Source organism: Jaculus jaculus, chromosome X, assembly GCF_020740685.1.
Source record: "Jaculus jaculus isolate mJacJac1 chromosome X, mJacJac1.mat.Y.cur, whole genome shotgun sequence".
In the NCBI taxonomy this organism is placed as follows: Eukaryota; Metazoa; Chordata; class Mammalia; order Rodentia; family Dipodidae; genus Jaculus; species Jaculus jaculus.
Genome location: NC_059125.1, coordinates 18,282,368 through 18,296,815, shown reverse-complemented (window position 1 = coordinate 18,296,815; position 14,448 = coordinate 18,282,368). Strand labels below are relative to the sequence as shown.

The 14,448-nt window shown below is 33.8% G+C and overlaps 1 protein-coding gene across 1 annotated transcript in view; it reads right to left on the bottom strand.

The window, feature by feature from the left end:
- Dmd (dystrophin) overlaps nt 1-14,448 on the bottom strand; it is a 2,157,654-nt gene that overhangs the window by 1,347,883 nt on the left and 795,323 nt on the right. Inside the window, exons 22-24 of the mRNA XM_045140973.1 lie at nt 9,588-9,768; nt 3,645-3,790; nt 1,725-1,937 (exon numbers count right to left, since the gene is read on the bottom strand). Of these exons, the coding sequence (XP_044996908.1) occupies nt 1,725-1,937; nt 3,645-3,790; nt 9,588-9,768 (540 nt within the window). The remainder of the gene's footprint in view (nt 1-1,724; nt 1,938-3,644; nt 3,791-9,587; nt 9,769-14,448) is intronic.

Below are 14,448 nucleotides of genomic sequence, written 5' to 3'. Positions count from 1 at the left end.
ATAGTATTTCACAAATAATTTCTTTTTATGGCTTTTTTTTTTTGGTAGGGTCTTGCCCTTGCCTAGACAGACTGGCAATTCCTCATGAAGTCTCAAGGTGGCTTTGAACTCATGGCTGTCCTCCTAACTCTGCCTACCAAGTGCTGATACTAAAGTCATGAGCCACCATGCCAAGTTCCTTTCCTTCTTAAATATATGCCTTACCACACTGTTAAATATATTCAGTGTGTTAGAGACTATCAATAAAAAAATAGTCACAATCAGTATAGTTTGTAAATATGTTACTTAATATGAAACAAGGACTTTCTATAAATAAAAAAGTTAGAAACATTATCTGGTTGGGTACTAGGCATACAATGCAATGTCAGCTGGCCTTAACAGGAAGGGAGGAACTGATAGAGACAGAAATACCTTATTACTGGAATGTTATGCTATATTCAGTGAAGATGAAGGGTAAGGTCATGAATACAGGAATGTATATTGCTTCTAAAACTAAAACTATCAAACAAACCAGTCTTCTCTTCAAATGTCCAGACACTGTGGATGCTTTGTATAAGCTAGAGACTGATTTTTGAATTCTGACTTCCAGAACTGCAATATAATTAAGTAGTTTTGCTGGAGGCCATTATATTTTGGGTAATTAGTTTTAACAACAATGGGAAACCAAAAGTTTTCCTCTTTACCAAGTATGCTGGCTTAATGTTAGTGTGCACCAGGAAACTTAATTGTGTCATATGGTCATGGCAAACAATACATGTTTCCATGCATGTATACTCATACAGTTTTAAGATCATAATAGGAAATATGCATGTTTTAATATGAATTAGGGTTCTATTTATGTTTTTAAGTTTTTCTTTTGAATTTTTGTTTTAGTTAGCAAATGGAGATTGAAGTATCATTAATGGCATTTCTAAACCCAATTCTGTTAGTTGATTCTCCTTCCTCCATCTCCCCTTTCTCCTTGTATGCTCCTCCTCTGTTTGCTTATGTGTCATGTGTCTTTTTTCCTTTCCACCACCTGTTATCATTTCTGAAGACCTATTCTTTGTTACCAGTCTAGCGCTTTATATTTTACCTACCCATCAACACTTTATATGCATACACATCAATATCACCATGTAGGACCTGCCTATGACAGAACATACAGTTGAGTTTTACACTGGAAGACGTTAAATGGACACCCCAATGTCAAGACTGGGACTCAAATCAGAAGCATCTTGTAGTTGTTTTCACTTAAATTATGTATCTGTAGTTTCTTTTCTGTTATTTACATATTCTGTTCAATGATAACTGACTAAATATTATTGAAAAATAATAGGTTACTAGAAGTCCACTTGAGGAAGAAGATGTTGTGATAATTAAGCATATGATCATATGAGTAAAACATATGCCTTCGCAAAACAGTATATATAAAATCATTTAAACTAAATCATATCTATACCACGTGGATAAGCAGACTAATTAAATAAATGTATGTATGAATAATTATGCTAAAACCATGCTTAAATTTTATTGCAATTGGTGAAAAATTAAGTAATTTCTGAAGAAAATCTAAGAAGCAGAATTCTTAATTATTTCTTTGTGAAAGATTTATCTTTTAATTACATCAATGACTTTGGAGTACCCTGGAGGGGGAAATATTTCTATTTCCTTTCACATGTTATAAAACATGCTAGTTGGAAGCTAGCTAAATAGAATGAATATATAGTAGAATTGGGGGATACCTGAAGCTTTCGAAGTTTGTTCATTTGCTCCTCTAGCTTTTGGCAATGTTCAGACAGCTGGGAGGAAAGTTTCTTCCAGCGTCCCTCAGTCTCTTCAAATTCTGATTGATACTTCTGGCTCATTTCTGAGGGAGCTTTCTTTGTCATCTCCTTCACAGTGGCGCTGAGATAGTTGAGGCCACTTTCTTGCTCTTTTAGAGAACTTTGCAAGGCCTAAAATAAGAATGAAAAGTCTATTTACATGAACTGAAATATAACAGATGAATTTCAATTGTATTGATTGCACATTAACTGAAGGCTACATGATTTAAATATATAGACATAGATATAATAAAACACCAAGTTGATTGTGGAACTTATAAGGTAAATAGCAATAATGTAACCATCCATACTTATTTATTTATTTTATTTTATTTTATTTTTTGGTTTTTTGAGGTAGGATCTCACTATAGCCCAAGCTGACTTGGAATTCACTAGGTAGACTCAGGGTAGCCTCGAACTCATGATTTCGTGGTGATCCTCCTACCTCTGTCTCCTGAGTGCTGGGATTAAATGCATGTGCCACCACTCCCGGCATTTTATTTTTTTGGCTCATACCTTCTCTGTGTAAGTAGCACCAAATATGGCCAAAATTTACTTTACTTAAGCAGAGTTAGAATACATAACTTGATTGAATCATGTCCATATATCAATAAATTTGTTTATTTTAGTTACTAGCTTAACTTAGTTGTACTAAACCTTCCATAAGATAGTCTTTAACCTACTTCATTAAAACCATAGCTACATTATATTCATACATGTAATAGTAAAACTTGAATAAGCTATAATAATGGCAGATTACTAATACTAGTTAAATAAAATTTCATATTTCCTAGTAGATTTTTCTCATTTGAAATATGAAGGTGAAGTTCCAAGGAAATTTGTGTAAAACTTATATTCATTTGATATTTATGCTATATAGGGTTAGCATATACAGTTTGTTATAATAAGATGTTCTATTTATGTGTCTCTGACTAAATACCTTGTTCAATGATACATTCTAATTATTTCAAATGTAAGCTCATGTTAAAAATGTAAAAGCACACTTATAGTTGTAAAGATTTTAAAATAAATTTTCTATTACCTCTGTGTAAATAAATATTCAATATCAGTTATTTTACACATAAAAACATAAACAGTTTTATTTCAAGGTGACATATATGGCTAAAATATAAATTTTGTAGCAGCTTAGAATCGTGATGCTTTGTAGCATTGATTTTTTAGTTTTTGAACTTTTAATTTATACTTTATTAGATTTTTCCCTACATTTTATGTGTAAATTCTGGCCTATAATTACATTATATTCTAAGCTCTGCATCTGTATCACAACAATGTTACTAGACATATTTTATCATAAATGTTAACAGTTTCTCTAGTTCATTTAATCACTTTCTATTAATCATTTTTAGATTCATTTCTACCTTTCTGCTCTAGTCAATTATGCCCACCTTCATATATTTAATCTCCCTATATCTTTAAACATATTCCATTATTTCAACAAAATTCAGGTTTGTATAAATCATTGTGGTGGTTTGAATCAGGTGACCCCATAACTAATATTTTAATTTAGTATGTCTTAACATAATTAATATTCTTAAAATATTCTTTATTATTTTATCAATTTTTATTAATTATGATATTTATATTTTAGATATAAATAGAAATATATGTATGCAGATATATAAATACATGAATATTTAGAAAGAGGAAGAAGAAACATACATAAATTATATATTTGAAGTCTCATCTTCACTGGTTCATCTGCTGACATATATTTGAAGCATTCTTACCTTAATTTTAATGGTATTTTAAAATTACAACAATGAAATTTCATGAAAATGTTACATATTGTACTGCTAAGATATTAAAGTGTTCACAGACCTGTAATCCCCCAAGTCTTTGCTCCATGATTTCATATTCAGTGACATTAAGCTGAGGTATGGAGAGTTTGGTTTCTGATTGCTGGATCCATGTCCGGATGGTACTCATTGTCTCCTGATAACGCATTGGTGGCAAAGAGTCAAAAACTTTATCAAAAAGGGAAAAAGGAAAAGAATAATAATTTAACAACTTAGAATTTAGTCATGTTTCCATAATTTGTCAGCAAACTCATTTATATTACTTATGTCAAATAAGAAATAATGTCAAAACCTGAACTCTCAACTAGAGAATGATAATGTGTAGTCTCATAAATGAAGGTGAAGGACAGAATTATATAGTTGTTATCAACTAATTGGCCATGTTGGAGACAGCATCAATTGAGCGATATTGAAGGAGAGACAAGGGAATATATTGTGTACAATGTAAATTTCATAAATATTGATTAATTCAACTTGATAGTAGAAAGTTTCAAAAACAGTACTTGCCTCCTCTGTGACAATGGTTGGGACAAACATGTATCAGAATTTTGTCAGAGGCCATATCTAGGTGACACATATATGCCAGGTGAGAGACATATGTATAAAATGATTGGTAATGATTTTAGAAATGGTTTTAATCAAAAGAAAAAAAACACATTTTTTAAAATTTCCAACCAGACTGCTTCTCCTTATGTTTATAAACATGTGCTGTACAGAATGACAATCATGAAGTGTGATACTCCAATTAGTAAACCTAGAGTTGTACTTGTATACTTCCAACTTCAGCAGTACTTTAGATTTCATCTTTAGAGCTGTGGATGGTAATATACTATGGGATAATAAATGGCAATGGGGTCATTCATTTATTATTTGTTCATGCTCCAAACATCAGTAAGTTAAAAAAATAAATTTCTCTCTCTCTCTCTGTCTCTCTCTCTCTCTCTCTCTCTCTCTCTCTCTCTCTCTCTCTCTCTCTTTCTCCTTCAAGTTCTTTTTCATGTAGCCCACACTGGCCTTGAACTCCCTGTGTAACTGAGGACCACCTTAAATTTATGATCCTAATACATCTCAAGTGATGGGTTTACAGAAAATCCTTACCATATATTGAATTATGCACTGCCAGAATTTGACCCCAGTGCTTCTCATATGCTAAGCTAACTGTAGTATATCTTCCATCCAAACAACATGCCATGATAATTATTGAATCAAGATGGAAAATAATAATATATTATAATAGCTGTTTTAATTAACTATGAAAAATATAAGGGAACTGTATTGAAGAAGCAGTGAAAGAATGAAATGGAAAAGAAATTCTAAATACTTCCATACAATATGATAAAATGAACTAATAGAATTAGATTTAATAAATAGTATAAGTAAGGATCTGCACAACTGATGGTAGTCTATCAGTTTATAACAGCAGCCTATACAAACTCAATTGTCAAAAGAACAAGAGATGAAAGATTATGTGTTCTTATAATATCTCACAACCCATAATTAGCGGCTACTCCTCAATAGTTGAGTACATTCCTGTAAGAATGTTAGACCCTGATTAGCTCCTGATTTAAAGAGACACTGATGCTTAAGTGATAAAGAGAAATATTCTAGAACTTCTCCTATTCTCATTTGCACTATCCCCTAATATCATCCTCTGGTTCACCAAAGCCAATAGTCATTTTTTAAAGGAATCTTGGGAAATGTCATTTTAATGAAATGAACAGGATATGACAATGAGGACAAATGTTCTCATGATCATATCTGAAGACAAAAAAGAATTTTATTAAAAATGAAACAGAGGATCTAGAGAGATGGCTTAGCAATTAAGGCTCTTTCCTGCAAAACCAGAGGACCCAGGTTTGATTCCCAGGACACATGTAAGCCATATGCCCAAGGTGGCACATGCATCTGGAGTATGTTTGCAGAGGCTTAAGGCACTAGTACGCCTGTTCTGTCCTTCCTCCGACTCTCTCTCTCTCTCTCTTTCTCAAATAAATAAAGATAAAGTTAAAATTGCAACAGGGGAATTGAGTGGATATTGCACCATTCAATTTCTTGCTTGGTAACTTGGTATGTATAATTATTTTTCACTATTTGTAACTATATGTTATATGATCTCCTTGAATATAACAAAGTATGTGGTGAATAAATATAATTTGAAATAGTATATCAAGTACATAGATAATAATCAAAACGTCTCTCTGATGGAACAACTTGAACAGACAAAGGAAGTGAAATAATGGATACCAAGAAGGAACTCTCGAGAGGCTTGGAGAGATGGTTTGCAGTTAAACTGCTTGCCTACAAAACCTAATGAGCCAAGTTCAATTTCCAAGTACCCATACAAAGCCAGATGCACAAAGTGGCACATGAATCTGGAGCTCATTTACAGCAGTTAGAGGCTCTGGCATGCTCATTCTCTCTCTGTCTGTTTCTCTATGCTTTCAAATAAATAAATAAAAGTTAAGAATTATATCAAGAGGAAAACTTTATCCTTTATAATAATTGTAACACTTCTCAGACATGACTGTCACTAGCAACATAGGTAGACTTAAATTGTTTTATTAACTTTGGAGGAAAACTAAATTCATTTGTAAAAGCAAGATATTAGTATACATTGATTTACAAATACATACACACAGAAATATACATGCATGTGCATATACACTTACCAACATATGAACATATAAATGCACATACAAGTCTATCATGACACAAAAAAGAATAGATACAAAGGTTACTTTCTACTTCATTCTGAAACAAATTAGATCAAAAAATAAAGAAAAATAAGTAAAAACTAAGGCAAATGCTGAGTACTTTATAGCTATGATTTCATCTTAACAACATTAAGTACTAGATGCTAATTCTTTGTTTTCCTCTGTGTGTGTAAAACTGTCTGTGTATAGGAACAGAAAGTAAAGTAAAGCAGGTCAGTCTTCTATATTAGAGCTAAATGAATTCAAGCCATATTTACTTTGATTTCCAATCCCTGGATCATGCCAACTACAGAGCAAAACACTATGGGTACAAGGAGTATTTTTTGGTTGTCATCATAAGATTTCCTTCTACTATACCTGGAACAGAGAAAAGCGATTACCCACAATCATGTTGTCTAAATTAGTTTACAACAAAATTATTTTTATCTTTGTAAATATCATGTAGATGATTGTGTTATTGTGGTTTTGATAAGCAGCATGCATATATAAAATCTGGTTCATCATTTATTGCTACTAAGTTCCAGCTTTGTGGCCCATACAAGGTTTTCAGAAATATTTATTAATTAGGTAGTAGGTGACTAAGAGTATTATTTCAACAGTATAAGGACACAGAAAAACACTTAACTGAAAATTGATAAAAATCACTTGCAATATGGTAGAATAGGGCTTTAATATAATATACTTTTATTTTACTATGCACTTCACATACAATTAAAGGATTACTCGTTAAGGAAAGTTCTCCGAAAGGTCAAGTAAAAACATTAGGGATATTTTAGTAAATAAAATAGAATGGAGGACATTAATTTGGAGATAAATGGAGAAACAAAGCTGGTAAGTTTTAACAAACACTCATCATGTATACATAGATGGTGATACATACGGATATAAGTTAATGGATATGAAGATTTTTTTTTCACCAACAGAAATACATCTTAGCTAACAATATCACTCGTCTTTACTTTATTAACCCAAAAAGAATTGAACTTAACAAGCATATATAAAAATATATTTTTGCCATGAAGAGTTTCTTTTGTACTCCAGTTACAGTATATTCATAAAAACACAACTTATTATAACGAAGGCCTATGGATTTCTATAGGATCAAATACGTTATTATTAAGGCAATGTGCAAAAATGTAGGACATTAAAAATATCTTTCTCAATTGAAAGTACTGAAGCATAGAAACAAGTATATGAAAATCCACTAGAGGGAGCTGATATTATTTTAAAGTGTGAGTACCTAATTCCCTATAAGAGAAATAAATCACTTAATGAAACACACTTTAAAGTAGTAGACACAATCTTTTTTTTTTTTTTTTTTTGTGAAGTTCACTTGTTTTGTTTTTTGGTTTTTGGAGGTAGGGTCTCACTCTGGTCCAGGCTGACCTGGAATTCACTATGCAGTCTCAGAGTGGCCTTGAACTCATGGTGATCCTCCTACCTCTGCCTCAGGAGTGCTGGGATTAAAGGCGTGCACTACCACGCCTGGCTTCACTTTTTTTTTTTTTTTATAAAAGGCAAATACTAATAAGTTAGTAAATATTTATGTATATCAAAATATTAATTATATATAGTACATTATTTGAATATACCCAAAGAAAATGTTTAAGAAAATACATTACCAAGTCATTAAACTTAAAGTAAACAAACAAAAACAAAAAGTATCCTTATACTTCTCATGAAAAATTGGGGAAGAGACTTTTAAAAATATTTTGGGGCTGGAGAGATGGCTTAGCGGTTAAGCGCTTGCCTGTGAAGCCTAAGGACCCTGGTTCGAGGCTCGGTTCCCCAGATCCCACGTTAGCCAGATGCACAAGGGGGTGCACGTGTCTGGAGTTCGTTTGCAGAGGCTGGAAGCCCTGGCGCGCCCATTCTCTCTCTCTCCCTCTATCTGTCTTTCTCTATGTGTCTGTCGCTCTCAAATAAATAAATAAAAATTAAAAAAAATATTTTGTATTAAAACTTTAGGGCTAGGCCGGGCGTGGTGGCACATTCCTTTAATCCCAGCACTTGGGAGGCAGAGGTAGGAGGATCACTGTGAATTCGAGGCCACCCTGAGAATACAGAGTGAATTCCAGGTCAGCCTAGATTAGAGTAAAACCTTACCTCAAAAAAAAAAAAAAAGAAAGAAAGAAAGAAAGAAAGAAAGAAAGAAAGAAAGAAAGAAAGAAAGAAAGAAAGAAAAAGAAAAGAAAGAAATTCAGGGCTAAAGAGATGGTTTAGTGGTTAAGGCACTTGCCTTTGAAGACTACAGACCCAGGATCAATTCTCCAGTACTTATGTATGCCAGATTCACAAGGTGGCATATGCATCTTGAGTTCATTTGCAGTGGCTGGAGTCCATGGTGTTTCTACTCTCTCCCTTTCTCTCAAATAAATAAATAAATATTTTTTTTATAAAAAAATAACATAAAATTTCAGTTATATTCTAGAATCCCTTTTGTGTGCACAATATGTAAACACATGTATACTATGTATCAACCTGCAGTTGCTATTTCTTTAAATGCTTTCTTCCTAAACTTATCTCTATAAGGAAACTTGTGCTTAAAAGAAACTTGATGAACACTAGTATTTTGTGATACAAATTATTAAGAAATAAAGAAAACATCTTAAATTTTTTGTTAGTCCTATGATACATACATACATATATATATATATATATACAAATACATATACACATATATGTATATGTATATATGTATATACAGTTGTTCCACTTCTATCTTTTACTTTATCATAGAAAGAAAAATTTATGAGGTCAATATAGGCATTCAAAAGATTCAAAAGTAAAATGTAACACAAAGAAAAATATGAACTTTCCTGACTTTTGCTTGTTATGTTTATGCTATAGCCATACTTGTCACATGAACTGACAGAAGCAATAGGGAGACACATATACAGGTGTGTCCAAACACAGAGAAACTAGGTCTTATATAAGTCTATTTGTTGCTTTATTGTGTTCTTTTATGTTCAATACTCATGATTCTGAAATTTCCAACCCACTAAAGAGAAGTTAGGCATTTCAAAACATGTTTTATTTGTTTATCACCAAAGGCACCAAATTGCTATGAAGGAAAATATAAAACTACTTATTTGATTTTCAACACCAGAGTTTCATCACTTGTGAAAAGAAGTAGTAGAGATAAACCGATCCACATAAATTATTTCTATATATAAGTACTTTATATTTTACCCATCAATAACCAATTTAGAAAATTATTAAATTAGCCTTTTAGAAGTATTTTTACTTACTTTTTTGTAGTTCTTTCTCTCTGGACTGCATTTCAGCAAGAACTTGGTTAAAGTGATTTGTAAAGGCCACAAAGTCTGCATCTAGGAACATTGGCCCTTGTCCTTTCTCTTTCAGGGCTATGCTCTGAATTTTTAATCGCTCAATTTGAGGCTGAAGAGCTGAAAGCCGGTTGACTTCATCCTGTATCATAATTACCAGTATCAAAAATAAATAGCACTTTTATTTTGCATATATTATATTATCTCAAAAACATTGCTAAAAGACAGTGATACAAGATTAGTTTAATGCTCCTTAATGTTTGTTAAGTAACCTCTATGAATATGTAGGCAATCCTCAAATATAATTAATGAACTTAAGTATATTGTTACTCTTATTTGTCGACATCATCATATATGATGATCTTTAATCTCAAGATATCATCATTTGGAACATTAATGGGTATGAATATGTGTCAAGTAAAAATATTATAAATAACCTTAAATCCTTATTGCAAATCAATTGCAGATGTTTGATTTTATCCCTTTTATTTCAAACTTGATTACTTTTGTTTACATTCCTATTTTATTAAATGAACAGTCTTTTTCTAAATTCTGTTAGGATTTAAAGAACTTTTAATCCAATCTTTATATGCCTTTCTATCAGAGTGTTAATTTTCAGCAATAAAAACTCTTCATTAAAAGAGTCAGTCCCCAGATAGCTTGTATAGTGCTAAAAGACATTACAGGTGCTACTGGGGGAAAATGGCCAACATCCATCCAAGTAACTCATGGTCTAAGCTACTCAGCAGCAAGCAACTTGACCTGATTCACACAAGTGCAATAGTGGCACACAGCCATGGTGGGTAACCAACTGCTCTTGATTTAGCTATCAGATCTGCTCAGTGAAACCAAACTCATAGCTCCCGCCAATTGTGGGCTACAAGAAGGACTGCACTTATTAAATTCTCTCTAAAATAATAATTATCATCCTATTTATCTGGTGCTGACATCAGTCTCTGTTGAAGAATGTGCTTCTCTTTTTCAGATGGATGCAGATCCTGAGGAGAGAATCAGCCCATTGCACATCACCAGGGCCCAGACTGATACCATACAATAATTGGGGAGCTGAGCAAGAGTGCTGCTTTCTTGGTGAATCTGGTACCAGCACAAGGTGAAGGAGATAGACACAGAGAGCACTCAACTCCTACCAAACCAGATATCCAACACAGAGGCTCCCAATACTTCATCACTGAAGTAGACCTAAAACAAATCCTACATGGCTCAGAGAAATTCACTGAAGAGGGGACAGAAAGATTCTTAGAGTCACAAGATGGGATATTATGCACAGAGACATTGCCTCTTACACATAAGTGATGTTTAACCCCACAATGCATGACCTACTTTCCCCAATGAGGAGGGTACCTACAGAGGGGGGAAGACAGGGAAGAGGCTATGGATGATACCAACATGGCTGCATACATACTACGTGCATAACTAATAATAAAATATAAATAAATAAAAATTAAAACTCTTTATTAATATTATATATTCCATTTTCCATACATTCTTTGTTATTATGTTCTTCTAAAAATATTTTATTTATTTACTTATTTATTTATGTTCCAGCATAGAGACAGAGAGGAGAGTGTGAGAGAGAAATAATTGCCACACCAGGGCCTTATACCACTGCATATGAACTCCATATGCTTTATGTGAGTACTGGGTAATCATGCTGGGGTCCTTAGGCTTTGAAGTGCTAAGTCACCTCTCCAGCCCACTATATGTTCTTTATAAGCTAACATGGCAGCTCCTACCCAATCTAGAATTATCTTCCCAAATCTGCATGGGGTATAGGCAATTTTTTTTTTTTTCTGAATTCTCCATGCCTTTCTTCAGATAGCATAAACTCACTATTTTCTTTAATGTATAAACTCCTTTGATTATTGCCCTGAAAACTAATTTCCAAATATACTCTATTGAAGTTTCTTAATTAGTTACCTACCTCTTGAACTTTATACCTATAGCTTTGATAATAAACATATGTACTTTCCACACTAAAAGAAAGTACCCCTTTCAGCTCTGTGAATCTGCAATCTAAGTATGTCCTATGAGGTTGCTCAGTTACAACTATGTCTGAGATTGTTTCTGTGGCATTTTCCAACAGTGAATACATGTATTTAATACATATATGTATGATCTAACTTTTATACTGAGTCATGACTTCTCCTACTCAGTTAATCATCACCTCTTTAAGTAAGGTGACTGACAAGGTGTTGCTATTGTCTCATAACAAATATCTATAGCACTTTGATTTCAGTCTTTATTGTACAATGGTTTGCATAACAAAACCACATAAACACTGCCTTGATATTCAATGCATTAGTCACCAGCTACATGTTGAACCTTAAATGTGGCTAGTCCATGCAGAACTGTTATTATAAGCATGCTTACTAAAACTTAAAGATAGAATATATAAAATTGATAATAAGGGATGGAGAGATGTCTTAGTGGTTAAGCACTTGCCTATGAAGCCTAAGGACACTGGTTTGAGACTCGATTCCCCAGGACCCATGTTAGCCAGATGCACAAGGGAGCACACATGTCTGGAGATCATTTGCAGTGGCTGGAGGCCCTGGCATGCCTATTCTCTCTCTCTCTCTCTCTCTCTCTCTCTCTCTCTCTCTCTCTCTCTCTCTCTCTCTTTATCTCTATCTCTATCTCTGCCTGTCTCTCTCTGCCTCTCTCCCTGCCTCTCTCTCTCTCTGCCACTCCAAAATAAATAAAAATGAAAAAAATTCTTAAAATTGAGAATAGATGCTGCTTCATAGGCTTAAATTACCAATTCATCATTGTGGTAATAGTTTTGATTAATTAGGCTAAATATAATGCACTACTGAAGTTCATTTATGTATTTGTGTTTAATCTTTAAATGCAGTTTTTAGAATGTTTAAAATTATTTCTTACTTTAGCATGTGTGGTGGTTTGATTCAGGTGTCCCCCATAAACTTAGGTGTTCTGAATGCTAGGTTCCCAGCTGATGGATATTTGGGAATTAATGCCTCCTGGAGGGAGTGTATTGTTGGGGGCGGGCTTATGGGCTTTATAGCCAGTTTCCCCATGCCAGTGTTTGTCACACCCTCCTGTTGCTGTAGTCCACCTTATGTTATGTTGGTGATGTCCACCCTCTGCTCATGCCATCGTTTTCCCCTGCCATCGTGAAGCTTCCCCCCGAGCCTGTAAGCCAAAATAAATCTCTTTTTCCCAGAAGCTGCTCTTGGTTGGGTGATTTCTAACAACAATGCGAACTGGACTGCAACAGCATGTAACTTACATTATATTTTCTCTTGACAGTACTGTTCATATGTAGTTTCAGTTCAAGTGAAGTTGCATAAATTTATATATACACACATAATTTAAAATAAAACAAGAATGCTAAAATGCCCTTTTTAGTGTATTATTATCATAGATGCTACATTTAGAAAAAGTACTTACTTCACATTTAATAAGTACAAAACAGGATAATTAAAAGTAAAATTGGATCATGATCCAATTAGAGGGAGAGGAAGTTAAAAGAATTACAGCAATTATGTACTAAATTTGAAAGGTAAGATAAAATAGCTAACTTTGGATATACATATGCTAATTTGGATGGAGCTAACTTTTGTCATAGAAATGGTTGAGAAAAATAGTATTAAAAATCTTTTTTTAAAATATATTACTGGGTTATTTTTTAACTTTTTAGTTAATGTTTAGAAACAGAAAATTTAAAAAAAAATCCCTCACTATTTCAGTTTGTATTGCCCACACTATCCAAATTCAGTGAATTTTCCAGACCAACCTTGGAACTCTCTCTCACCAGTCACCCTACATTTAAAGTAGCCAGGCTGGAGAGATGGCTTGGTGGTTAACGTTCTCACCTGTGAAGCCTAAGGACCCAGGTTTCATCCTCCCAGTATCCATGCAAGCCAGATGCACATGGTGGCACGTGCATGTAGAGTTCATTTCCAGTGGCTAGAAGCTCTGGAGTGCCCAGTCTCTCCCTCAATCTCTCTCTCTCCCTGTTGTTTTTGTTTCTCAAATAAATAAATAAAGATAAAATGTTTCAAAAGTAGTTTGTTAGAATATGCTAATTAATTGTTCTTCATATAAAATATAATCTCTATTTATCATTAAAGTTTAATGCTGGAAAACTTAAACTATCCTCTAATCAACTTCCCATTTCTTATGAAAACTACAAGGTCATACTAATGACTGGAAAACTTCGAGCTATTTTCATCATAGTCTGTTTCTAGTTTTCACACTTGTAGATAACCTCCTTTAATCTCTTTCTGGGTCACTTTTGTGTCACTTCCACATTATTGGTCATTCCCAGTTCTTACCACTCAGGAGAATTTACACATCTTGGATCCTTGACCTTTGCATTCTAACTGTTTAGTCTATGGGGAGTTCTGTCCAGATATTTTTTTTTCTTTTGGTTTTTCAAGGGAGGGTCTCACTCTAGCCCAGGATGACCTGGTATTCACTGTAGAGTCTCAGGGTGGCCTCCAACTCATGGCGATCCTCCGACCTCTGTCTCCCAAGTGCTGGGATTAAAGGTGTGCACCACCACATTGTGCTCTCTGTCCAGATTCTTTTTTTTTTTTTCTTTTTTTGGCTTTTCAAGGTAGGGTCTCACTCTAGCCCAGGCAATCCCATTAGTAAATTAACTTTTATGGGCTGGAGAAATGGCTTAGCAGTTAAGCACTTGCCTGTGAAGCCTAAGGACCCCACTTCGAGACTGGATTCCCCAGGACCCACCTTAGCCAGAAGCACAAGGGGGCGCATGTATCTGGAGTTTGTTTGCTGTGGCTGGAAGCCCTGGTGGGTCCTTTCTCTCTCTCTC